This window comes from Salvelinus namaycush, chromosome 18 (genome assembly GCF_016432855.1).
Source record: "Salvelinus namaycush isolate Seneca chromosome 18, SaNama_1.0, whole genome shotgun sequence".
Lineage (NCBI taxonomy): Eukaryota > Metazoa > Chordata > Actinopteri > Salmoniformes > Salmonidae > Salvelinus > Salvelinus namaycush.
In genome coordinates, this window is record NC_052324.1 from 38,084,811 (window position 1) to 38,111,092 (window position 26,282).

Genomic DNA, 26,282 nt, shown 5'->3' on the forward strand with positions numbered 1-26,282 from the left:
ATAAACATACTGTATTATTGTTCAAGTAAGCCAGTTGTTATTGACAGTTTGAATGCTTCTCCATTCCAGGGACTCAGTCGTGGAACTCCTGGTTTCTCTTCATTGTACGTCCTAGCTCTGTTCCAGGGCGTTACGTGCAGCTTGCTGATGTTGAAGTCTCAGCATCAGCAAGCCACACATGTAACCCCCTGGATCAGAGCTACATACGTTTGTTTGTGAGCAGCATATGGAACGGTCCATGGTCAGATGAAATCCCTCAGTGCCGGACCAGTGGGGTCTGTTTCAGTGCTTTCAAGTTTTCACTGACCATGGTTGGGGGTAAGACTCGGGCTTGTGTCCCAAAGTGCACTATATATGGAATATGGTGGCATTTGGGACGGACTATAATCTAGGACAGGCTAGCAACTCAGTAATCTCGGTTACCTAGAAGTAAAATTATCTAATTTCCTGTTTTACTTCTGGGGGGGGGGGACAATTCTGATTAACTTTGTGCAAAGGAAGCGAAGTCTCCTCCTTCCCAAACGGAAACTCTCAGCCAAACCTAATTTCACCAGTGTTGATCATGGACATTTTTTTTTTTGATTTTGACTTTGTGGCTGTGGAATCTAGTGGAAACCGTTTATCATCTGCACACAGGCTTGAAAATCACTGCATCAGTTTAAGCACCGCCTTCACCCAATCCTGATTTGTCCAAATAATCAATGACGTAAACTCAAAACGAAGAGCTACTGCTGCTTGTAATCACATAATTCTACGTGAGCCTTGACAGATTCTTGCCCGTTTCATCTGTCCACGAGAATCTGTCCACGAGAGATTAGCAACTCAGTAACGTCTGTCACGATTGGCTGCTGGCCCCAGATTCCGACCCACCCCTGTTCTTCAGAGACTGCGATTGGCTGCTAGCCCCCCTTTCTGACCCACCCCTGTTTTTCAGAGACTGCGATTGGCTGCTAACCCCCCTTTCTGACCCACCCCTATTTTTCAGAGACTGTGATTGGCTGCTAGCCCCAGATTCTGACAGACTCCTGTTCTTCAGGGACTGTGATTGGTTGCTGGCCCCAGATTCCATCCCAATCATTTTCTTCAGAGACTGCGATTGGCCGGGGAGCAGGACCTCGACAGTAAAGCTAATGCGTTTGGACTGGAAGATACTGTAGGTGTTGTCAAACCGCAGCACATCTGGAGAAGCAAAAGAAAACAACTTAGATGTCTCTCCTCAGTCAAGTCCTTCTACACCTTGACCATTGCCCTTGTCCTCTTTGGCAGCGTTTACACAAGCAGCCCATTTCTGATCTTTTGCCAAATGATGGCAAAAAAGCTGATCTGATTGGTCAAAAGACCAATTAGTGGAAAAAGTTCAGAATTGGGCTGCCTGTGTAAATGCAGCCTTTGTATCCCTGTATGCCAGGCCTGGTTATCATGTGCCCCTGCCCAATTCTCCATGTGTGACTGTAACCTTACCGAGCCGAGCCAAACCAAGCTGTATAGTGTCTGGAACCAAAAATACCCAAGCTAGCACAGTATGGTTTGGATCAGCATGTTATTGTGAGAAGGGTTTACGTGTAGTCCCTTATGTCGCCCTGTCTGGCTGTCGTGTACTCACAGATTCCAGGCTCGCTGCAGGTGAGAGAACCGTCCTCAGGCACCAGGTGGGTATTGTATCTCTGGCTGGGAACCACCTCCTGCATCTGCGATGCGTTCTGCCTCTGCCCCATCTTACCCTTCATAAACACCCCAAAGCCGATGTCTGCCCCATCACTGGAAAACTGCCACCTGCATGGGACACACACAGGAAACAGCAGGAAGAAATATGAATGGATTTAATTTTCCTTTTGGCTTACACTATACACAACACACATACAGTAAAAGAAAAAGAATGAGGAACAGAGATGGTGAGGGAGGGATAGAGAGGTTAACAGGTCCCCACTCACCGGAGCACACAGCCAGGGAAGAGTATCTCATACTCCAGTTGCTGTGAGGAGCCTCGGCTGACTGTCAGACACTGTTCATAATCCACCTTCACTGACTCCCTCACGAAGTAGGAAGCAGGTACCGGCCCTGCGTAGTGGATCTGGAACACATTGATACAGTGTTAGAGGATGGATGGTGTGGGTCCAACTGAGAAAAATGCTATGAAAGTCAGCAGGAAAAAAGTTAGGGGAATAAACACGTTTTTTTCTTTTCTTTTGAGGGAAGGAGAAATAAAAGGATATAAAAAAAGAAAGGCTTACTTACAACTATGAACATTTCTGAGGTTTCATAGTTTGGAAATGAGAGTCCAGAGTATACGCTTCTGACGTCCATTGTTTATTTATTTGCATAAAAACAAGAACAGCAAATTTTATTTGACCACACTGACTGCCCTCATTCTACTGGTTAATCTAGTCTTCCTCTGTAGTAACCCTAAACAGACATGAGAGGGAGCCCTCAGCCCTACCAAACACATGAGAGGGAGCCCTCAGCCTTCAGCGCAACCAAACACATGAGAGGTAGCCCTCAGCCTTCAGCCCTACCAAACACATGAGAGGTAGCCCTCAGCCTTCAGCCCTACCAAACACATGAGAGGAAGCCCTCAGTGCAACCAAAAACATGAGGGAGCCCTCAGCCCTACCAAACACATGAGAGGGAGCCCTCAGCCCTACCAAACACATGAGAGGAAGCCCTCAGTGCAACCAAAAACATGAGGTAGCCCTCAGCCCTAGCAAACACACGAGAGGGAGCCCTCAGCCCTACCAAACACATGAGAGGAAGCCCTCAGTGCAACCAAAAACATGAGGTAGCCCTCAGCCCTAGCAAACACATGAGAGGGAGCCCTCAGCCCTACCAAACACATGAGAGGAAGCCCTCAGTGCAACCAAAAACATGAGGGAGCCTTCAGCCCTACCAAACACATGAGAGGGAGCCCTCAGCCCTACCAAACACATGAGAGGGAGCCCTCAGCCCAACCAAACACATGAGAGGGAGCCCTCAGCCCTACCAAACACATGAGAGGGAGCCCTCAGCCCTACCAAACACATGAGAGGAAGCTCTCAGTGCAACCAAAAACATGAGGGAGCCCTCAGCCCTACCAAACACATGAGAGGGAGCCCTCAGCCCAACCAAACACATGAGAGGGAGCCCTCAGCCCTACCAAACACATGAGAGGGAGCCCTCAGCTTAACCAAACAGACGGAAGAGTAAAACATTTTAGTTCCAGCAGTAACTGAAAGCTACCAACAGGGGGCAGTAAGGAGTGGTATATTCCATGTGAGTGGAGGGAGAGAAAGATGTGTAACGGATGTGAAATGGCTAGCTAGTTAGCGGGTACGCGCTAATAGCGTTTCAATCAGTTACGTCACTTGCTCTGAAACCTAGAAGTAGTGTTTCCCCTTGCTCTGCAAGGGCCGCGGCTTTTGTGGAGCGATGGGTAACGATGCTTCGTGGGCGACCGTTGTTGATGTGTGCAGAAGGTCCCTGGTTCGCGCGAGGGGACGGTCTAAAGTTATACTGTTACAGATGGAGGATGACGGTTCACTCCAACTATGAGATGGTTGAGATTAACATCAGTCCACAGTTAATACCTCTCCCCCTACTGTATTTATTTATTTATTTTGCTCCTTTGTCTCTCCTTTGTCTGTCTCTACTTTGCACATTCTTCCACTGCACTACCATTCCAGTGTTTTACTTGCTATATTGTATTTACTTCGCCACCATGGCCTTTTTTTTGCCTTTACCTTCCTTATCTCACCTCATTTGCTCACATTGTATATAGACTTATTTTTCTACTGTATTATTGACTGTATGTTTGTTTTACTCCATGTATAACTCTGTGTTGTTGTATGTGTCGAACTGCTTTGCTTTATCTTGGCCAGGTCGCAATTGTAAATGAGAACTTGTTCTCAACTTGCCTACCTGGTTAATATAGGTGAAATTAAAAATTCACACAGGACCATTACATGTCTGGGATCACACAGGACCATTACATGTCTGGATCACACAGGACCATTACATGTCTGGATCACACAGGACCATTACATGTCTGGATCACACAGCACCATTACATGTCTGGGATCACACAGCACCATTACATGTCTGGATCACACAGCACCATTACATGTCTGGATCACACAGCACCATTACATGTCTGGGATCACACAGCACCATTACATGTCTGGGATCACACAGGACCATTACATGTCTGGATCACACAGGACCATTACATGTCTGGATCACACAGGACCATTACATGTCTGGATCACACAGCACCATTACATGTCTGGATCACACAGCACCATTACATGTCTGGGATCACACAGCACCATTACATGTCTGGGATCACACAGCACCATTACATGTCTGGGATCACACAGCACCATTACATGTCTGGGATCACACAGCACCATTACATGTCTGGGATCACACAGCACCATTACATGTCTGGATCACACAGCACCATTACATGTCTGGGATCACACAGCACCATTACATGTCTGGATCACACAGCACCATTACATGTCTGGGATCACACAGCACCATTACATGTCTGGGATCACACAGCACCATTACATGTCTGGATCACACAGGACCATTACATGTCTGGGATCACACAGCACCATTACATGTCTGGGATCACACAGCACCATTACATGTCTGGGATCACACAGCACCATTACATGTCTGGATCACACAGCACCATTACATGTCTGGGATCACACAGCACCATTACATGTCTGGGATCACACAGCACCATTACATGTCTGGGATCACACAGCACCATTACATGTCTGGGATCACACAGCACCATTACATGTCTGGGATCACACAGCACCATTACATGTCTGGGATCACACAGCACCATTACATGTCTGGGATCACACAACACCATTACATGTCTGGGATCACACAGCACCATTACATGTCTGGGATCACACAGCACCATTACATGTCTGGATCACACAGCACCATTACATGTCTGGGATCACACAGCACCATTACATGTCTGGGATCACACAGCACCATTACATGTCTGGGATCACACAGCACCATTACATGTCTGGGATCACACAGCACCATTACATGTCTGGGATCACACAGCACCATTACATGTCTGGGATCACACAGCACCATTACATGTCTGGGATCACACAGCACCATTACATGTCTGGATCACACAGCACCATTACATGTCTGGGATCAGCACCATTACATGTCTGGGATCACACAGCACCATTACATGTCTGGGATCACACAGCACCATTACATGTCTGGGATCACACAGCACCATTACATGTCTGGGATCACACAGCACCATTACATGTCTGGGATCACACAGCACCATTACATGTCTGGGATCACACAGGACCATTACATGTCTGGATCACACAGCAAACCGTGGGGAATGTTGAGAGCTGAGCACTAGTGATGCGGTTATATCCACGGTGCAGGTGGCTTTAGGAAAGAGAAAACAAGCTTTACCGATGCGAACTAGATTGAAGGATTAATTCTATCGATGTATGTTATTATTCTGGTGAGCAAGAGTTTATTTAGTCTTCTAGGGCAACATACAGTATAATGACAAAAGAGAAGCTGCATGTGTCTAATTATAGACAAGTTGAAAACAGCCCAACAAAATGTTTGAAATTATAAACAGTAACATAGGCCTATCTAAAAACGACATGTCCAAAAATATTTTGGTCATCTCTGACTGTACAGTGTATTTTCTATATTAGTGGTTTAGGGTCAGGTGAGGGCCTGACATTTTCACTTTATCACATAAAGTCGTGCGGTTGCGGATGGATTATTAGCAATTGCAGGTGGTTGTGGGTGAACAAACTGCTGACCCGCGCATCACTACTGAGCACGGGTGCAGACACAAACAGGCCCAAACGCATTTGTGGCACTGCCAACGGTAAACGTGTTAAAAATGACCTTTCAACTTTGACTGACTGTTGCATAATATGCCTTGTACACTGTACTGTACACACAGACCCCCTAATCTAATCTCTCTATACAGTAAATAGGTGATGATATCTGCACGACCTTCCAGCATCTCACAGTCACAGCAAAAGTTGCAACATTCCACACATAGAATGTAGAACTACTAGGACCTGTGGAAGTCTTGACCCTTGATATGATAATACTAGTAAAATATATCTGATGAGACTTTGGTCTGAACTAGGCCAACAAGGCGTTAACCTAGTTCAGACCAAAGTCTCATCAAACACATTTGAATTGCTTTGTCATGTCTCTACATGCCTCTTTGGATTGAGCATCAGTTCTTCACATTCACAGAGAAATCAACAAGTAAGAAATGCTCCACCAAGTACCTGACCGAAACATAACAAATAAAGTAATGGGATAGCTAGAAAGTATGGGGCTAGATAGCTACCAATGATAAAAAGCAAACTAAATTCCTGTTCACATGTTGAAAATGGCTAAATGACTCAAAAATGGAATGGAAGTAGAGAGTTTCAGTCCTTAGAATCTTAGTCTTCCTGAAGATTCCAAAGTCATTCCAAAAATAGTTAAAGATTCCAAGAGTTCTATGAGATTTTCCTGGGCCTCATTTGGAATGACAAAGACCTGTCCTCCTCCTGCTCCTCATCTCCGGTTAGGAAGACATCTCTACCTATGTATCTACAGAAACATCAGACATAAGATCAGTTTTTCTGGGTAATGAAATGACCAATTTATCAGTCAGCATGTGTCTGCCCAAGCCTGCATCTAGACAACAACTAACAACTGCATTTAATGGCATGAAGATGACTAAAGGGCCATTGGCGGTGGTGGCTAGCAGCGAGGTCCAAGGTGAAAAGGTAGGACTGAACTGTAGAGCAAGAAGAAGCAGATCCATGACAGCAACATTGTCTAACATAAAATACCCAATCACCATCAGACTGTACCCCGTGGAAGCAGACCCAAAGGAAACCATCTGGAGCTCCTATAACATCTCAGTGACCAGAAGGAATGAAGAGCTTGTCAAGACTGGTTGTGAATTGTTTCTTGATGCTGTACAGTCCACAATGTCAACGGATCACCCATAGGAGTTCAACTGTCCGACAGAGACTCCTTATCTAGCCCCATTGCCAGCAGGATGTAGCTTATGAATCACTAGTCCTGCCTACTGCATCTTGTGGTCACAGGCAGCAAAGCAAAGCTGCTCTCATCTCGCAGCCTAGTATCTAGTATGCAGCATCCTACTGCAAAACCACTAAGGCAGGTGTGGAGAAACTACTAAATGCTGAAACTGCAAGTCAGAAATATAGTCACCATGTATGAAAAACAAAAAGCACCCAAAAAACTACTTAAGAGCAGTAATGAGTCCTAGAGCAGTAATGAGTCCTACTTCCTGGTGGTGTGAGCTCACCTTGTTCCTACAGCGAGGGTCCCCGTCAGGGTCGGTGAGTTTCCCTCCGTACGCGGCAGGAAGCTGCTCCGGGTCTATGTAGTTCAACAACACCTCCTGCCAGTTGGCTGCACAACACACAGGTGAGGAGAGAGCCTGATGTTACCTTTTTACATTTCAGTCATTTAGCAGAAGCTTATTCAGAGTGGATAACACTTAGTACATTCATAACCTTCATCTACATGTAGGGTTAAGATGGGTATACATACTGTATGTATTCACAACATAGTGTGAGCTAATAGAAATGGCATCCGTAGAGCTGACAATTCTTTACTCAGCGTTCTAAAACAGTACATTTTTATGGGAACATTCCGATGTCAATAAGGAAGTGTCTCACCCCCCAGGATGATGATCTTGTTGCGGGTGATCTCACTCAGGAAGTGCTTGATGAGGTTGTAAGCCACAGGGAAAAGCTTAGGGGCTGAGGAGAGGTGGAGGGGAGGAAAGGACCATGTAAACGACAGTATGGTGCGATACACTGGTGTCTCATACAGGTTTAAGAGATGATAGACACAGTTGCGCAGCGGTCTAAGACACTGCATCGCAGTGCTAGAGGCGTCACTACAGATCTGGGTTTGATCCCCGGCTGTGTCGCAGCCGGCCGCGACCGTGGGACCATGAGGCGGCGCACAATTGGTCCAGCGTCGTCCGGGTTAGGGGAGGGTTTGGCCGGCTGGGATGTTCTTGTCCCATCGCACTCTAGCGACTCCTTGTGGCGGGCCAGGCGCATGCACGCTGACTTCAGTCGCCAGCTGTACGGTGTTTCCTCCGACACATTGGTGCGGCTGGCCTCCGGGTTAATCGAGCAGTGTGTCAAGAAGCAGTGCAGCTTGGTTGGGTTGTGTTTTGGAGGACGCACGGCTCTCGACCTTCACCTCTCCCGAGTCCGTACGGGAGTTGCAGCAATGGGACAAGACTGTAACTACTAATTGGATATCACGAAATTGGGGAGAAAAAGGGGTAAAAAGTACCACAAAATACACATAATGTACAGTTGAAGTCGGAAGTTTACATACACTTAGGTTGGAGTCATTAAAACTCGTTTTTCAACCACTGCACAAATGTCTTGTCCAAACTATAGTTTGTTAACATCTACTTTGTGCATGACATAAGTCCACTCAGCAAGGAAGAAGCCACTGCTCCAAAACCGCCATAGAAAGCCAGACTACGGTTTGCATGGGGACAAAGATCTTACTTTTTGGAGAAATGTCCTCTGGTCTGATGAAACAAAAATAGAACTGTTTGGCCATAATGACCATCGTTATGTTTGGAGGAAAAAGGGGGAGGCTTGCAAGCCGAAGAACACCATCTCAACCGTGAAGCACGGGGGTGGCAGCATCATCTTGTGGGGGTGCTTTGCTGCAGGAGGGACTGGTGCACTTCACAAAATAGATGGCATCATGAGGGAGGAAAATTATGTGGATATATTGAAGCAACATCTCAAGACATCAGTCAGGAAGTTAAAGCTTGGTCGCAAATGGGTCTTCCAAATGGACAATGACCCCAAGCATACTTCCAAAGTTGTGGCAAAATGGCTTAAGGACAACAAAGTCAAGGTATTGGAGTGGCCATAACAAAGCTCTGACCTCAATCTTATAGAAAATGTGTGTGCAGAACTGAAAAAGCCTGTGCGAGCAAGGAGACCTACAAACCTGACTCAGTTACACCAGCTCTGTCAGGAGAAATGGGCCAAAATTCACCCAACTTATTGGGGGAGGCTTGTGGAAGGCTACCCGAAACGTTTGACCCAAGTTAACCAATTTAAAGGCAATGCTAACAAATACTAATCGAGTGTATGTAAACTTCTGACCCACTGGGAATGTGACGAAAGAATAAAAGCTGAAATAAATAATTCTCTCTACTATTATTCTGACATTTCACATTCTTAAAATAAAGTGGTGATCCCAACTGACCTAAGACTGGGAATTTTTACTAGGATTAAATGTCAGGAATTGTGAAAAGCTGAGTTTAAATGTATTTGGCTAAGGTGTATGTAAACTCCGACTTCAACTGTATATATATTTTAAATAAAGAGATGTGAGACACACTATACAGGTAGGTTTACCACTGTGATACTAAGACGTTTCACAATTTTGTTGTAGCCCTGAACTTGCTCACCCGATTCACACAATCAAGGGCTTGATGATTAGTTGACAAGTTGATTCAGGTGTGCTAGCTGTGGAATAGTTCAAATACCTGGAACGGTAGAGGGTCCCCGAGAAGAGGTTTGAAAACCCCCTGTGCTAGTGGTGATGAAACTTACCTTTGATGACAAACAGTCTCTTGAGGCCCTCTGGGTAATTGTCTTCAAACATGGTCAGGATCTGTAGAGGTAAAACAACAACACAACGATCACACCGTATCATCACATTCACACTCTGGATTCAACAGAACAGTGTGTGTGTGGTGTGTGGTGTGTGGTGTGTGTGTGTGTGGTGTGTGGTGTGTGTGTGTGGTGTGTGTGTACCTCTCCGTAAGTCTCGATGGCAGGCTTCCATAAATGTTTGAGACCCAGACCATCACAGTCATAGATCATAGTGATGGCTTCAACATGCCTCCCCAACTACAGCAGAGAGAAAGAAAAGGAGACAGAGGGAGAGAGAGAGAGAGGGAAGGAGAGAAAGAGAGAGAGATTGAGCGAGAGAGCGATGGAGAGGGTATCAAAGTGTCATCTCAGATCTGTAACCCTAGGTTTTCAACATGACAAAGATTCTAGACAGGAACACTTCATTAGCGGTATCTAATCTCAGTAAGGTTAGTGCCAGGAGATTGTATCTAATCTCAGTAAGGTTAGTGCCAGGAGATTGTATCTAATCTCAGTAAGGTTAGTGCCAGGAGATTGTATCTAATCTCAGTAAGGTTAGTGCCAGGAGATTGTATCTAATCTCAGTAAGGTTAGTGCCAGGAGATTGTATCTAATCTCAGGAAGATTAGTGCCAGGAGATTGTATCTAATCTCAGTAAGGTTAGTGCCAGGAGATTGTATCTAATCTCAGTAAGGTTAGTGCCAGGAGATTGTATCTAATCTCAGTAAGGTTAGTGCCAGGAGATTGTATCTAATCTCAGTAAGGTTAGTGCCAGGAGATTGTATCTAATCTCAGTAAGGTTAGTGCCAGGAGATTGTATCTAATCTCAGTAAGGTTAGTGCCAGGAGATTGTATCTAATCTCAGTAAGGGAACTCCCCCCTCAATTGTACAAAATAACATGGCAACTTATTGGCACCGAGCGGACCATATACACAATGGGATTGTGTGGGATTTCACATTACATCCGGCGCTGTTTCGTCCAAAGTTGATGGCAAATGCCATATTGTAAATGAGCTGTGTAACACCCCAAAAATCCTATAGTGGGCGAGTGAGTTCCATCTTAATTTTTCATAGGCTTACTGTAACGCAAGTCAAGACCCCAGAGCCAAATTTTGAAATTTTGAAAGTTTTGGCAAAAACTTATCACCCCCTTAAAAAAGTGCTTTCTGGACCGTTTTTCGAAATATTTTCGATTTTTATGTCAATTACACATGTGTAAGAACTGTATGAAAATACTTTTGTCAAATTTTATTAACATAATTTTTTGGACATTTTTATTTGGACTTAAGGAATTTGTTTTGTGCATTTGGAATGTGATTTCATAGGAAGTCAAAAGTCAAAAGTCAAAAATGTCAAAAATGTGGAAAAAACGTATAACCTCCTTTAAAAAAGTGCTTTCTGGACCGTTTTTTGAAATTCTTTCGATTTTTAGGTCAATTACACATGTATAAGAACTGTATGAAGATACTTTAGTCACATTTTATTATCATAATTTTTTTGAAATGTTTACTTGTACTTAAGGAATATGTTTTGTGCATTTGCAATCTGATTTAATATGAAGTCAAAAATGTGAATAAATTAGAAAAAACTTATCAACCCCTTTAAAAAAGTGCTTTTTGGATTTCATAGTCGAAAATAACATTTTGTTTTTAAAAGGCCAAAATGAAGCATTTAAAACCGTTTTGAAAAATGACGCCTGGTAACCCAAAACATGAAACATAGAATATTTTTTGACTTTTTTTGGAAACCTCCTTAAATCACTCAGGCCGGACCCCCATTGACCCGAGAAGAAAAAACAAAACAAAAATTCCAGAAGAAAAAACAGAATATTTTCTGACTTTTTTTGAAAACCTCCATAAATCACTCAGGCCAGCACACATTGATTTTTGGCCGAAGAATAGTGCTCCCAGAGCGGGTATGGAAGTCTGGATGGCCCCTAAAAGCAATTTCAACCATGGCACCTGGTAACCCCAAAAAAATACCAGGTGCACGAAAAGTTTGGACTTAGAATATTTTTTGAGTTTTTTGGAAAAACTCCATAAATCACTCAGGCCATTGACTCGAGAAGAAAAAACAAAACAAAAAATCCAGAAAAAAAACAATATTTTCTGACTTTTTTGGAAAACCTCCATAAATCACTCAGGCCAGCACACATTGATTTTTGGCCGAAGAATAGTGCTCCCAGAGCGGGTATGGAAGTCTGGATGCCCCCTAAAAGCAATTTCAACCATGGCACCTGGTAACCCCAAAAAAATACCAGGTGCACGAAAAGTTTGGACTTAGAATATTTTTTGAGTTTTTTGGAAAAACTCCATAAATACTCAGGCCATTGACTCGAGAAGAAAAAACATAAAATATTTTCCATGAAAAAAAACAGAATATTTTCTGACTTTTTTTTTTTCTGACTCCATCCTTGCTGTGTGTGTCTGTGTGTGTGTGTGTGAGCTTTTCTTTGACATCTGTTTAGAGAAATTACTGATTTACAGTTCATGAAGGTTGCCTAATCACATACTTAAAGTTTTGGAAAGATCTGACTTTTTTAACCCTTTGAAACAGCACCTATGACCCCATTTTAAGGCACTTCCGGTTGTCACAGGAAGCTATAAGTAAATACCTATCCTGATCGTGGTATGCTTTTACAGAATCCTGAGTTTTAAGTCTATACGTTAAGAACTGACTAATTTACACAGGGTTGAATGCACTATAAATCACAAACTGCTGGTTGGGTATGGCAGAACACTTTTAGGGTGATTTTATCACTTCCGGTTGCTCCAGGAAGCTTAGAATCAACACAGGTAGACCTCATAGTGGCTTGATGGATTGTCATTGAAGACAGGTTCATAAGACATTCATAACCCACATAGGGTTTATTTAAAGAATGCACGTTACATTTGCATATGATTCAACAGTGAAAAACAACACATCATATTGCAAACATAACACACTGTTGAATCATATTGCAAACACACACTGTTATATTTGCAATATGATGTGTTGAATCATATTGCAAACATAACACACAGTGTTACATTTGTAATATGATGTGTTGAATCATATTGCAAACATAACACAGTGTTACATTTGCAATATGATGTGTTGAATCATATTGCAAACATAACACACAGTGTTACATTTGTAATATGATGTGTTGAATCATATTGCAAACATAACACACAGTGTTACATTTGCAATATGATGTGTTGAATCATATTGCAAATGTAACGTGCATTCTTTAAATACTTTAGAAATACAAAATTGAACGTCCTGATGACCTCAGGATGGCCGGGCAGTGTTAGTGGTTCCTCTCCATCGCTCGTTGCGTGGAAATTTCATCATGTCGATTTTGGTGATGGTACCCCCCCGTTGAAACATATTGCAAATGCACAAAAGTCAACTAGCAAGTCAGTGTCCATCAGTCAATTGGATATTGTCAGACACCAAACTGATACCATCTGACACTAAACTCACTTTTTCCAACTCCTTTAGAAGCCAACTATAACATATTTCAGAGCAGGCCCAAAATTCACAGCGCCTTCCATTTAAACCATAATAAAACAAATAATACGTAGTTATGTTCTAGCTGCGGGTCCAGTTCTCACATTATGTTTAGCCCTATGTGAGGCGACCTCGAATCCCAAGTTTCGGCTCGATAGGTCATTCGGTGCCCGAGCAATACCTTAATTGGTGCTGAAAATCCACTTTTTTCATTGCCTTGCTACGGGGTCCTTGAATGAGCAATCAAACAGGCTCGTTGGGGTCTGACTCTATGGGCCGAGCCGGTTTCAATGCACCTAGTCTTGAGACTCTGGGACTTCTCTAAATGTTGTCAGTTTCGTTGAGCTGAAAATGAATTGAAAACATAGCAAATACACGAGGCTGTTTATCGGTCTGAGAACCTTCTAGAGCCACATAACTCACCGTGCACAATCAACCTGAGGTCTAGAACAGGTTTCCAAAGTTTCAGAACTCTAGGTCTAACGGTTCTTTAAAAGTTGGAACAAAAGTAACTACCACAGGCACTGTCTGCCTCTTAGCCCCTCAGTGTGTCCCTCCATCATTTCTGTTTGGGTGTGTAAATTTTTCTTTGAAATCTGATGGGACTAATGACTGATTTACAGTTCAGGAGGGTTGCCTAATCACAAATATGAAGTTTTGGAAAGATTTGACATTTTTAACCCTTCAAAACAGCCCATTTGACACCAATTATGGCACTTCCGGTTGGCACAGGAAGCTGTAAGTAAACACATATACTCACTGGAGTATGCTGTTGGAGAATCCTGAGTTTTAAGTCTATATGTTAAAAATTGACTGATTTACATAGGGCTGAATGCACTATTTCTCTCAAACTGCAGGTTGGATATTGCAAACACTTTTAGGGTGATTTTAACCACTTCCGGTTGCTCCAGGAAGCTTAGAATCGACACAGGTAGACCTCATGGTGGCCTGATGGACTGTCATCAAAGACAGGTTCATAAGACATTCATAACCCACATAGGCTTCAGGTTGAATTTAGGGGAGCAGTCAATGTATTCCAATGGGGCGAAATGTCATTGTAAACTGTTTGATGTAAACACCTTCTTTTAACTGTCAAGGGTTAATGCCACAAGGTCAAGGTTAGGCTTGCACAGATCGGGAGGACCTTAAGAACATTCCTGAGGTGAAATTGTGTTTCTAACCTTAACGGTTCTCTCTCTGTGTCCCAAAAGCAAATAAAATTGACATTGAGGTCAAAGGGTCATTTGGGTCCGTTCTCTTGTAACGGTCGCTGCGCTCAGACCGAGCGAGCTACGGTCAAGCGGGGCATCTTGTTGAACTCTGCACGGCCTGGAGATAATAGTAATGCCATTGCAGGCTTTGTGTGTCGTTAAGCACCGTACTTTTTCACTCCATCATTGCTTTGTGTGTGTGTTTGTGTGTGAGAGAGAGCTTTCCTTTGACATCTGCTTAGAGAAATGACTGATTTACAGTTCATGAGGGTTGTCTAATCACACAAATGAAGTTTTGAAAAGTTCTGACCTTTTTAACCCTTCGAAACAGCACCATGACACCATTTTAAGGCACTTCCGGTTGGCACAGGAAGCCATAGGTAAACACATGTCTTGACTGGGGTATGCTGTTACAGAATCCTGAGTTTTAAGTCTATACGTTAAGAATTGACTGATCTACATAGGGTTGAATGCAGTGATTTTCAAAATTGCAAGTCATGTATATCTGGACACTTTTTAGGGTGATTTTAACCACTTCCGGTTGCTCCAGGTAGCTTAAAATCAACACAGGTAGACCTCATAGTAACCTGATGGATTGTTATCAAAGACAGGTTCATACGACATTCATAACCCACATAGGCTTCAGGTTGAATTTAGAGGAGCAGTCAATGTATTCCTATGGGGCGAAATGTCATTGTAAACTGTTTGATGTAAACGCCTTCTTTTAACTGTGAAGGGTTAATGCCACAAGGTCAAGGTTAGGCTTGCACAGATCGGGAGGACCTTAGGATTGTTCCTGAGGTGAAATTGTGCTTCTAACCTTAACGGTTCTCTCTCTGTCTCCCAAAAGCAAATGAAATTGACATTGAGGTCAAAAGGTCATTTGTGTCCGTTCTCTTGTAACGGTCGCTGCGCTCAGACCGAGCGAGCTACGGTCAAGCGGGGCATCTCGTTGAACTCGGCACGGCCTGGAGATAATAGTAATGCCATTGCAGGCTTTGTGTGTCTTTAAGCACCGTACTTTTTCACTCCATCATAGCTTTTTGTGTGTGTGTGTGTTTGTGTGAGAGAGCTTTTCTTTGACATCTGTTTGGAGAAATGACTGATTACAGTTCATGAGGGTTGTCTAATCACACAAGTGAAGTTTTGAAAAGATCTGACCTTATTACCCTTCAAACCTGACCCTATGGCACCATTTTAAGGTACTTCCAGTTGACATAGGAAGCTGAAAGTGAACACATACCCTCCTTGGGGTAGGCTCTTATATAATATTGAGTTTTAAGTCTTTATGTTAAGAACTGACTTATTTAAAGAGGGTTAAATGAGTGTGTGTTATTTCATAAAATCATATAAAATCACAGGATTCTCGCAGAGCATCGAGACCCACTTTAAAAATGTACGTCTGAACACACTGCAACTGGATCTGTGATTTTTTTGAAAAAAAAATTCCTCTTTGTGAACATCACCAAACGGTCAATGTACATTTTCTCTTAAATTACGATAGATAAATGGCTGGTTCTTTTTTTCCTGACACCGTATGCTTATGTACTTTGACATGAAGTGGTCAAATTAGCACCCTACTTGCGTTTTAACCCTTTAATCCCAGAAAAATGGCCATAACTCAAAAAGCGCCGAGGTCTCGACGCTATCTCGTTCGGGGCCAACTGCCCATTACTCCAAACCTACGCTCGCCGAGTTTCGTCTTCGAAATATTTTCAGTTTAGGAGAAAAGGCCGCGCTCGTTTGCCACGTACTCGTGCGCTTGCAATATGATTTATTTTCCCCCTTGTGGGAATTTTCGAGAATGCGGAAAAAAGTCAAAAATGTGTCATTTTTATAAAACGGAAACCGAAAGTCCGAGACGTTTTTTTGGGTGACTTCCTGAAAGAGCTCTCCGCCGCCCACGGCCCGACGCCGTCCGCGATTTTCTGCGACGTCGCAAGACGTCAGGTAAGGGACCGTACATTTGCAATGGGACTTTCTTCACTAACCATACGGCTCCCGTCTCAGACTTCCCTTAAGGTATGTAAGGTTAGTGCCAGGAGATTGTATCTAATCTCAGTAAGGTTAGTGCCAGGAGATTGTATCTAATCTCAGTAAGGTTAGTGCCAGGAGATTGTATCTAATCTCAGTAAGGTTAGTGCCAGGAGATTGTATCTAATCTCAGTAAGGTTAGTGCCAGGAGATTGTATCTAATCTCAGTAAGGTTAGTGCCAGGAGATTGTATCTAATCTCAGTAAGGTTAGTGCCAGGAGATTGTATCTAATCTCAGTAAGGTTAGTGCCAGGAGATTGTATCTAATCTCAGTAAGGTTAGTGCCAGGAGATTGTATCTAATCTCAGTAAGATTAGTGCCAGGAGATTGTATCTAATCTCAGTAAGGTTAGTGCCAGGAGATTGTATCTAATCTCAGTAAGGTTAGTGCCAGGAGATTGTATCTAATCTCAGTAAGGTTAGTGCCAGGAGATTGTATCTAATCTCAGTAAGGTTAGTGCCAGGAGATTGTATCTAATCTCAGTAAGGTTAGTGCCAGGAGATTGTATCTAATCTCAGTAAGATTAGTGCCAGGAGATTGTATCTAATCTCAGTAAGATTAGTGCCAGGAGATTGTATCTAATCTCAGTAAGGTTAGTGCCAGGAGATTGTATCTAATCTCAGTAAGGTTAGTGCCAGGAGATTGTATCTAATCTCAGTAAGGTTAGTGCCAGGAGATTGTATCTTATCTCAGTAAGATTAGTGCCAGGAGTTTGTATCTAATCTCAGTAAGGTTAGTGCCAGGAGTTTGTCCTGGTCAGGTCATACTGTATGTTCAGGAACAACTCCAGGCCCTCCACATATGAATGAAACCCTCTCATACCCTCTCAGACTGCAGCTCACACTCCTTCTGCAGAATCTCACAGTCTCTGATCTTAGACTTGATGAAGTCCTGTTTAGACGCTGACAGGAAGAGGCCCTTGGGGTCCACGGGGCCGATGACATCCCACCAGATGGGGCTTCCCTCACGGTCGTACCCACACATCCCACCTGACAGGTACTTCTCTATCACCTGGACACAAATACAATGGTAACACATTATTAAAACCATGGTAACGCACTATTAATACCATGGTAACCCACCATTAATACCACGGTAACACACTATTAATACCGTAGTAACACACTATTAATTCCACGGTAACACACTATTAATACCACGGTAACACACTATTAATACCATGGTAACACACTATTAATACCATGGTAACACACTATTAATACCATGGTAACACACTATTAATACCACGGTAACACACCATTAGTTCCATGGTAACACACTATTAATACCATGGTAACACACCATTAATTCCATGGTAACACACTATTAATACCACGGTAACACACCATTAATTCCATGGTAACACACTATTAATACCATGGTAACACACTATTAATACCATGGTAACACACTATTAATACCATGGTAACGCACTATTAATACCATGGTAACACACTGCAATAGCCATGAGAACACATTATTGATACCACGGTAACGCACTATAAATACAAGAGACCGGTACCTCTGGAGGCTGCCATTGTGTGGTGATTGTGTCTGCGTTCATGTGTTTCCTGAAGTCAAGGTGCTGAAATAAAACACGATAGAACAGTTTTTACATGTAACAGCATGTTCTTTATACCCTCCCCCCCCCCCCCTCCCTCGCTCTTACACAGGCACGCACACACGCTCACACAGACAGGACAACAGTGAGTATAGTGAGTTAAGTGGATCAGTCAGACTGCCAGAGTGACTAATACCTGCATAAATACCCCCTCAGCATGAAAGGGATATCAAATACCACATGACATAATGGTACAGTAGGCTTGGCTAAATTGTTTAATGAGATTAATGTTCCGCATTAGGGTAAATGCCGTTTTGTGAGCAGCACTTTTATGTGACACAATCCCTGCTATTTTCCATGAGCATTCCCCCACATTATTTCAGAAGGCTTGTGTAAGGCTGGCTGGACAAACCACTGGTCACACTAGGGCTAATCTAATGGTACCATTGACAATATACAACAGATAGACAATAGCCATATGTTTCAATAAGAACAACATAAGAGAGGGGTTGACTGGGAGGGTTACCTTTCTCAGCATGGCCTCTGATTTGTTGACATTGAAGTTCCTGGCTGAGAGGAGAAAGAGAAGGGGCCAGAGAGAAAGGGGGAGAGAGGAGAGGAGAAGAGGAGGGGCCGAGAGTAAGGGCCAGAGAGAAAGGGGGAGAGAGAAGGGGCCAGAGAGAAAGGGGGGGAGAGAGAAAGGGGGAGAGAGAAGGGGCCAGAGAGAAAGGGGGAGAGAGAAGGGGCCAGAGAGAAAGGGAATGAGAGAGAAGGGGCCAGAGAGAAAGGGGGAGAGAGAAGGGGCCAGAGAGAAAGGGGGAGAGAGAAGGGGCCAGAGATAAAGGGGGAGAGAGAAGAGGAGAAGAAAGAGGGGGGTGTGAATAATAGCTATGGTTGTAGATAACAGCTGATGGTGATTAGGAATGTGTGTGTGTGTGTGTGTGTGTGTGTGTGTGTGTGTGTGTGTGTGTGTGTGTGTGTTGTTATTCAACATGTATTATGTCTATTTGAGAAACACAGAGCATCTTTGTCCTCCACAACTAATGTTAAAAACATTATCAACAGACAATTACTAGCAAACAAACAGGAAATGACCCCAAGTCCCCTTTTCGTTCATGAGAAGACGATGAGAGGCACTGGTTGCGTCCAAAATAGCTCCCTTTTCCATATTTAGTGCCCTACTTATGGGCCCTGTTCAAAAGAAGTGCACTGAAGAGGGAATAGGGTGCCATTTGAGTGCACTAGAGGGAATAGGGTGCCATTTGAGTTCACTAGATAGGGAACAGGGTTCCATTTGGAAGCACATTGACTCGGTCAGCTATGGCTGTGACTGTGAAGAATTAGTTTCCATCAGGGTTGGGCCTAATTCAAATTGAAGGCATGTGATTTGAATTTTACATTCAGAAATTTACAAACTTTTAAAATAAATAGCTTCTACTTTTCACTTTATTGAGAAGTCATTGAAAATGAATGTCCTTTTTTTCTATTATTGAATTGTGATTTTAGTTTACTTCCTGAATTGACTGCCTTCAATTAGAATTGGCTGAAACCCTGGTTTCCATCTCTCTTTATATACCCAGACATTGCATTTATTCCTCACTCTGCGTTTCAGCCAATGAGCAGGGCGTTGGTTGTTTGCTGCAACTTCTTTGTTGTTGTAAAATTGCAAACAGACGTGGCTGTTTCACCATGAAGGATTCCAGCTTGAAGGGTCCGTTAGGAGATTAAAAGCAGCTGGTCGCCTGCCTGAGGGTTCCTTCCACTGTGGAACCTTATATCAGACCTCCCGCTTACAGTAGCAGCACTGTACAGTACTGACCCAGAAGTACTGACCCAGAAGTACTGACCCAGAAGTACTGACCCAGAAGTACTGCCCAGAAGTACTGACCCAGAAGTACTGACCCAGAAGTACTGACCCAGAAGTACTAACCCAGAAGTACTGCCCCAGAAGTACTGCCCAGAAGTACTGACCCAGAAGTACTGACCCAGAAGTACTGACCCAGAAGAGATAGGAGAGGATGCCAAGCAGCCTATCTAATACTCTAGCTAAGGTGATTAAGTGGCCAGCTGACAGCCGGTAGTCAGTCAGTGGCTGTGTCCCAATTGGCATGCTATTACCTATATTGCTATAATAGTGTTTAACATTATTTGTGAATGACTACCTCATCTCTGTACCCCACCCATACAATTACCTCTAAAGGTCCCTCAGTCGAGTAGTGAATTTCAAACACAGATTCAACCACAAAGACCAGGGAGGTTTTCTAATGTCTCGCAAATAAGGGCACCTAGTGGTAGATGGGTAAAAAAAAAAAAAAAGCAGACATTGACTAACCCTTTGAGCCTGGTGATGTAATTAATTACACTTTGGATGGTGTATCAATACACAGTCACTACAAAGATACAGGCATCCTTCCTAACTCAGTTGCCGGAGAGGAAGGTAACCGCTCAGGGATTTGACCATGAGGTCAATGGAGACTGGCAGCTTCATTAAATAGTACCCGCAAAACACCAGTCTCAACGTCAACAGTGAAGATGCGACTCCAGGATGCTGGCCTTCTAGGCAGAGTTGCAAAGAAAAAGACATATGTCAGACTAGCCAATAAAAATAAAAGATTAAGATGGGCAAAAGAACACAGACATCGGACAGAGGAACTCTGCCTAGAAGGCCAGTACCCTCAAATCTGGTGTTTTGAGGGTACTATTTAATGAAGCTGCCAATTGAGGACTTGTGAGGTGTCTGTTTCTCAAACTAGACACTCTAATGTACTTGTCATCTTGCTCAGTTGTGCACCGGGGCCTCCCACTACTCTTTCTATTCTGGTTAGAGCCAGTTTGCACTGTTCTGTGAAGGGAGTAGTACACAGCATTGTAGGTGATCTTCAGTTTCTTGGCAATTTCTCGCATGGAATAGCCTTAATTTCTCAGAACAAGAATAGACTGACGAGTTTCAGAAGAAAGTGCTGTATTTCTGATCAATTTGATGTTATTTTAATGGACAAAAAACTTGCTTAAAAAAAAAAAAAGGACATTTCTAAGTGACCCCAAACTTTTGAACGGCAGTGTATGTAAATTAGATATTTATGTATTTCATTTTCAATAAATCTGCAAGAATTTCTAAAAACATGTTTTCACTTTGTCATTATGGGGTATTGTGTGTAGATGAGTGAATATTTTTTTTTCATCCATTTTGAATTCAGGCTGTAACACAACAAAACATGGAAAAGGTCGAGGGGTATGAATACTTTCTGAAGGCGCTGTAGTTGCCATGTTTCACATTGGATTTATGAACTACCAAAAGGGAAAACGTTTTTAATCCTGATGACGCTCTGCACACACAAGCTCGTTAGCTAGCTAGCTAACTGTGGTCCAATGTTAAGCCATCTCTAGGAATTTCAAAGACATGCAAAGTTCCTCAATAGAAGCCGCTCCTCCGTAGGTATAATTGTGTGGGCCTAATTCAATATAATGTATGTCATAACAAGATGCTCAGCGCTTCAAGCCAAGCCCCCTCCACCCTCTCTCACTCTCTCCCCACCCGCAAAATTTCAGTCACATCTCACGCCCTACACTCTGTCCATCTCGCATGTAAACAACTAGGCTACAACTTGCCCGCTCCATAGAAAACTGCTTTATCCAAACTGATTGGTAGTAATTTAATGTCGACCTAAATGTGATTTCAGAGGTTTAAAAAGGAACATAAAGGAATGATATAAACGTGTACGTTTTGGGGGGGGGGGGGGTTCAAGAACTTTATTTTGCAGGTAGGAACAGTGGAATGGAACAAAAACAAAATGACGGTTCCATTCAGAATGAAACAGTTGTAAAATAATTTAGGTTCCAACACCAGTTCTTAGCTCTTCAGGGCTCTGAAGCTGACCTTTTTTTACAAGGAGCACATGTGCTCTTAAAGGAAAAAATGTAGGAGCACACAAAAAAATTCAGGAGCACCATATTTCAGGTTATAAATACTGCATCACCCATCTCATATGTATATACTGTAATCTATATTATGCCACTGTATCTTAGTCCAATGCCACCCTGACATATGTATATACTGTACTCTACACTATGCCACTGTATCTTAGTCCAATGCTGCTCTGACATATGTATATACTGTACTCTACACTATGCCACTGTATCTTAGTCCAATGCTGCTCTGACATATGTATATACTGTACTCTACACTATGCCACTGTATCTTAGTCCAATGCTGCTCTGACATATGTATATACTGTACTCTACACTATGCCACTGTATCTTAGTCCAATGCTGCTCTGACATATGTACAGTGGGGAGAACAAGTATTTGATACACTGCCGATTTTGCAGGTTTTCCTACTTACAAAGCATGTAGAGGTCTGTAATTTTTATCATAGGTACACTTCAACTGTGAGAGACGGAATCTAAAACAAAAATCCAGAAAATCACATTGTATGATTTTTAAGTAATTAATTTGCATTTTATTGCATGACATAGTATATACTGTATTCTGTACTATGCCACTGTATCTTAGTCCAATGCCGCTCTGACATATGTATATATTCTTAATCCATTCCTTACTTAGATTTACGTGTATTTAGGGTATATGTTGTGAAACTGGTAGATACTACTTGTTAGATATTACTGCACTGTCGGAGCTAGAAGCACAAGCATTTCGCTACACCCGCAATAACATCTGCTAAACACGTGTATGTGACCAATACAATTGATTTGAAAGCTAAAATCCTTCATTTTTCTAGCACACTGGTGGTCCTAAATTAAAATTCCAGGTCACACAACAAAATACCTGGGCTCATATGTGAGTAAAATGGTTCCACTGTAGAGCCCTGCTGTTATTGCAGGACTTTGACTGTGGAAAATCACCTTCCCCGTCAGCATATTGTGCGTATTGAATATTCTAATGATATTTTACAGCCTAACCTATGGACTGTGCATCCATTAAATGGGTTATCAGCCTACTCAGTAACACCCACAGAACACAATTAGCGCTGGATGGTCAATACACAAGGGCTGCATCTAGACAGGCAGCCCAATTCTGATATTGTTTTCCAGTAATTGGTCTTTTGACCAATCATATCAGATATTTTCAAGTCAGATCTTTGTCAGAGCTGATCTGATTGGTCAAAAGAATTGGGCTGCCTGTCTAAACGCAGCAGTAGTCATTGACTGGTGGGCTAATGTGGCTCATTTCAAACTGGCTTCAGAGTCCTGCAATAGATTAGCCTATACATCCAACTTGAATCCAGGCTTGGAGGTAAGGATGACAGCTGTGGTGTAGCCTAAAGGCGATACCGTATTAATAATAGGCCTAAGTGATATTGTATCTTCATAGCAAACAAAATTTTTTATTTCACTAGGCAAGTAAGTAAATAACTTGTTTGAGTGGTAAGGGGAAAGTCTAGGAGTGAAGTCAGGGGAGGTGCATCTGTGGCAGACCAAAAGCGGCCACTGATGTGGTGTTTCCAACAGCAAGGCTCAGTGCAACATGGCAGTGACTGACATTCCTTATAAAAGGTTTTTATTTCTTTCTTTAATGTCGAAATAAACACGTCTCCAGACCCATATCTAACACTCACAACCTGAAAATATGTTTGTACATTGTACAATCAATTGGTGAGACCGAGAGCCTAAAATTTCACATTAATTTGTACATATCCACTGTGTACATGAACTGAGGCAAAGTTGTTTCCTGTTTCAGTCACGTCATTGGCCACGTTCCTGTGGGTCAAACAAAACACCCTTGTGATTGGTTAACGATAGAGCCTCCCACTATTTCAGGTCGATGGCTGCAGGATGAAGTTGGTGAAGAGCAACTGTTGAAACTTGGAGTCAAAACTACATTTCCCTTTGATCACATGATTTTTGTTCATGCAGTCGACATTTAGGCGCAAGTGAGACAATTTTTATCCCTCGTAATGCAAAACACTTTGACAGGCGACTTGACAAAAGTGATCCGCCCATTGACAGTTGGTATTCAGCAGTCATAAAGTCTTATTTACTGTGAAGAAGTACTAAACAGTGATGTTGTCAGACAGCAGCTCTATAGAGATGAGATGATGACTTGGAATGAAATAATAAAGTCTTTAAATAAAACAAATGTAATAAATAACAACTGAAATATTGTATTACAGTAAAGTCATGTGTGTAAATGAAGGTTATTAAGTGATCAGCAGTAAAGGACAGTCCCTGCCATCATGGGACTTGTATTCATTGTTTTAGTCTGTGTTGTTACAGCGTTCAACCCACATAATGCATAGCGCAACAACAATAATAAAATCCTCGAAAACAAAATTGAAAACCGTGAATATTTTGGGGGGAATAATCTAAACGAAACCGAACGGACCTCAAAAAGCACTAATCGCTCAGCACTAGTAACTGTAATGAATTACATTTAGATCCACGGGCCTACAAAATGGGGGCCGTGGTCGAGTTGCCCATCCCTGGTCTAGACAGACCAGACCATTACCTCTGAGTGATGTTGCTATGCAACGCCAGACTTGTTCAATGTTTGCGTGGAAGAAGAAGAGAAGAACGTCAACAACCTCTGGGTTCACCCCGTCTTCCTGTCACATGGGTCACAATAGTGTATGTCCCCGGAAATATGTTGCATGAAGTCTACAGTAACAAAGCTACATAACTTTATTCTCTAAACAAAATGTCACAGTGATTTCCCATGTCATGGCTCTTTCACACAGCAGCAGGCGACTGGTGCAAAAATTTGCCTTGGATTCAAATGTCTTTCCACTTTTTTTTTAACACATTCTCATTTACAGCAACAACCTGGGGAATAGTTACAGGGGAGAGGAGGGGGGATGAATGAGCCAATTATAAAATGGCGATGATTAGGTAGCCATGAAGATACAGTATGAGGGCCAGATTTGGGAATTTAGCCAGGACACCGAGGTTAACACCCCTACTCTTATGATAAGTGCCATGGGATCTCTCAGCTTTTAAAGAACCTTTGTGAACCATGATAATTGCCCTCTCTCCCTTGAAACCTGTTTTACAGGTTTAATGTGCATTGCCCAAAATAACACAGAGAGCCTGTGTGAGTTCAACCCAGTCCCATCTACAACAAGCAGGAGCTACTCTTCCTGGGGTCCACAAACACAAAACATGACAAGTAACAAAACACTGGTACACTAACAGACAAGGACAGACACTCACATTTAAAATACTAAAGAACTAAAGAATACAAAACAATACTCTCACTCCCTGTGTTACTACAACCAGTCACTCTCTGTGTTACTACAACCTGTCACTCTCTGTGTTACTACAACCTGTCACTCTCTGTGTTACTACAACCTGTCACTCTCTGTGTTACTACAACCTGTCACTCTCTGTGTTACTACAACCTGTCACTCTCTGTGTTACTACAACCTGTCACTCCCTGTTACTACAACCTGTCACTCCCTGTTACTACAACCTGTCACTCTCTGTTACTACAACCTGTCACTCTCTGTTACTACAACCTGTCACTCTCTGTGTTACTACAACCTGTCACTCTCTGTGTTACTACAACCTGTCACTCTCTGTGTTACTACAACCTGTCACTCTCTGTGTTACTACAACCTGTCACTCTCTGTGTTACTACAACCTGTCACTCTCTGTGTTACTACAACCTGTCACTCTCTGTTACTACAACCTGTCACTCTCTGTTACTACAACCTGTCACTCCCTGTGTTACTACAACCTGTCACTCTCTGTGTTACTACAACCTGTCACTCTCTGTGTTACTACAACCTGTCACTCTGTGTTTCTACAACCTGTCACTCTCTGTTACTACAACCTGTCACTCTCTGTTACTACAACCTGTCACTCTCTGTGTTACTACAACCTGTCACTCTCTGTGTTACTACAACCTGTCACTCTCTGTGTTACTACAACCTGTCACTCTCTGTTACTACAACCTGTCACTCTCTGTTACTACAACCTGTCACTCTCTGTTACTACAACCTGTCACTCTCTGTTACTACAACCTGTCACTCCCTGTTACTACAACCTGTCACTCTCTGTGTTACTACAACCTGTCACTCTCTGTGTTACTACAACCTGTCACTCTCTGTGTTACTACAACCTGTCACTCTCTGTGTTACTACAACCTGTCACTCTCTGTGTTACTACAACCTGTCACTCTCTGTGTTACTACAACCTGTCACTCTCTGTGTTACTACAACCTGTCACTCTCTGTGTTACTACAACCTGTCACTCTCTGTGTTACTACAACCTGTCACTCCCTGTTACTACAACCTGTCACTCTCTGTTACTACAACCTGTCACTCCCTGTTACTA

General features: G+C 42.8%; 1 protein-coding gene across 1 annotated transcript in view; it reads right to left on the reverse strand.

The window, feature by feature from the left end:
- Positions 1–835: 835 nt before the first annotated feature.
- LOC120062944 (SEC14-like protein 2) overlaps positions 836–26,282 on the reverse strand; it is a 29,632-nt gene continuing 4,185 nt past the window's right edge. The window contains exons 3-12 of the mRNA XM_039012997.1: positions 18,518–18,561; positions 17,953–18,015; positions 17,253–17,441; positions 9,852–9,947; positions 9,648–9,708; positions 7,722–7,805; positions 7,346–7,452; positions 1,932–2,071; positions 1,604–1,773; positions 836–1,179 (exon numbers count right to left, since the gene is read on the reverse strand). Of these exons, the coding sequence (XP_038868925.1) occupies positions 836–1,179; positions 1,604–1,773; positions 1,932–2,071; positions 7,346–7,452; positions 7,722–7,805; positions 9,648–9,708; positions 9,852–9,947; positions 17,253–17,441; positions 17,953–18,015; positions 18,518–18,561 (1,298 nt within the window). The remainder of the gene's footprint in view (positions 1,180–1,603; positions 1,774–1,931; positions 2,072–7,345; positions 7,453–7,721; positions 7,806–9,647; positions 9,709–9,851; positions 9,948–17,252; positions 17,442–17,952; positions 18,016–18,517; positions 18,562–26,282) is intronic.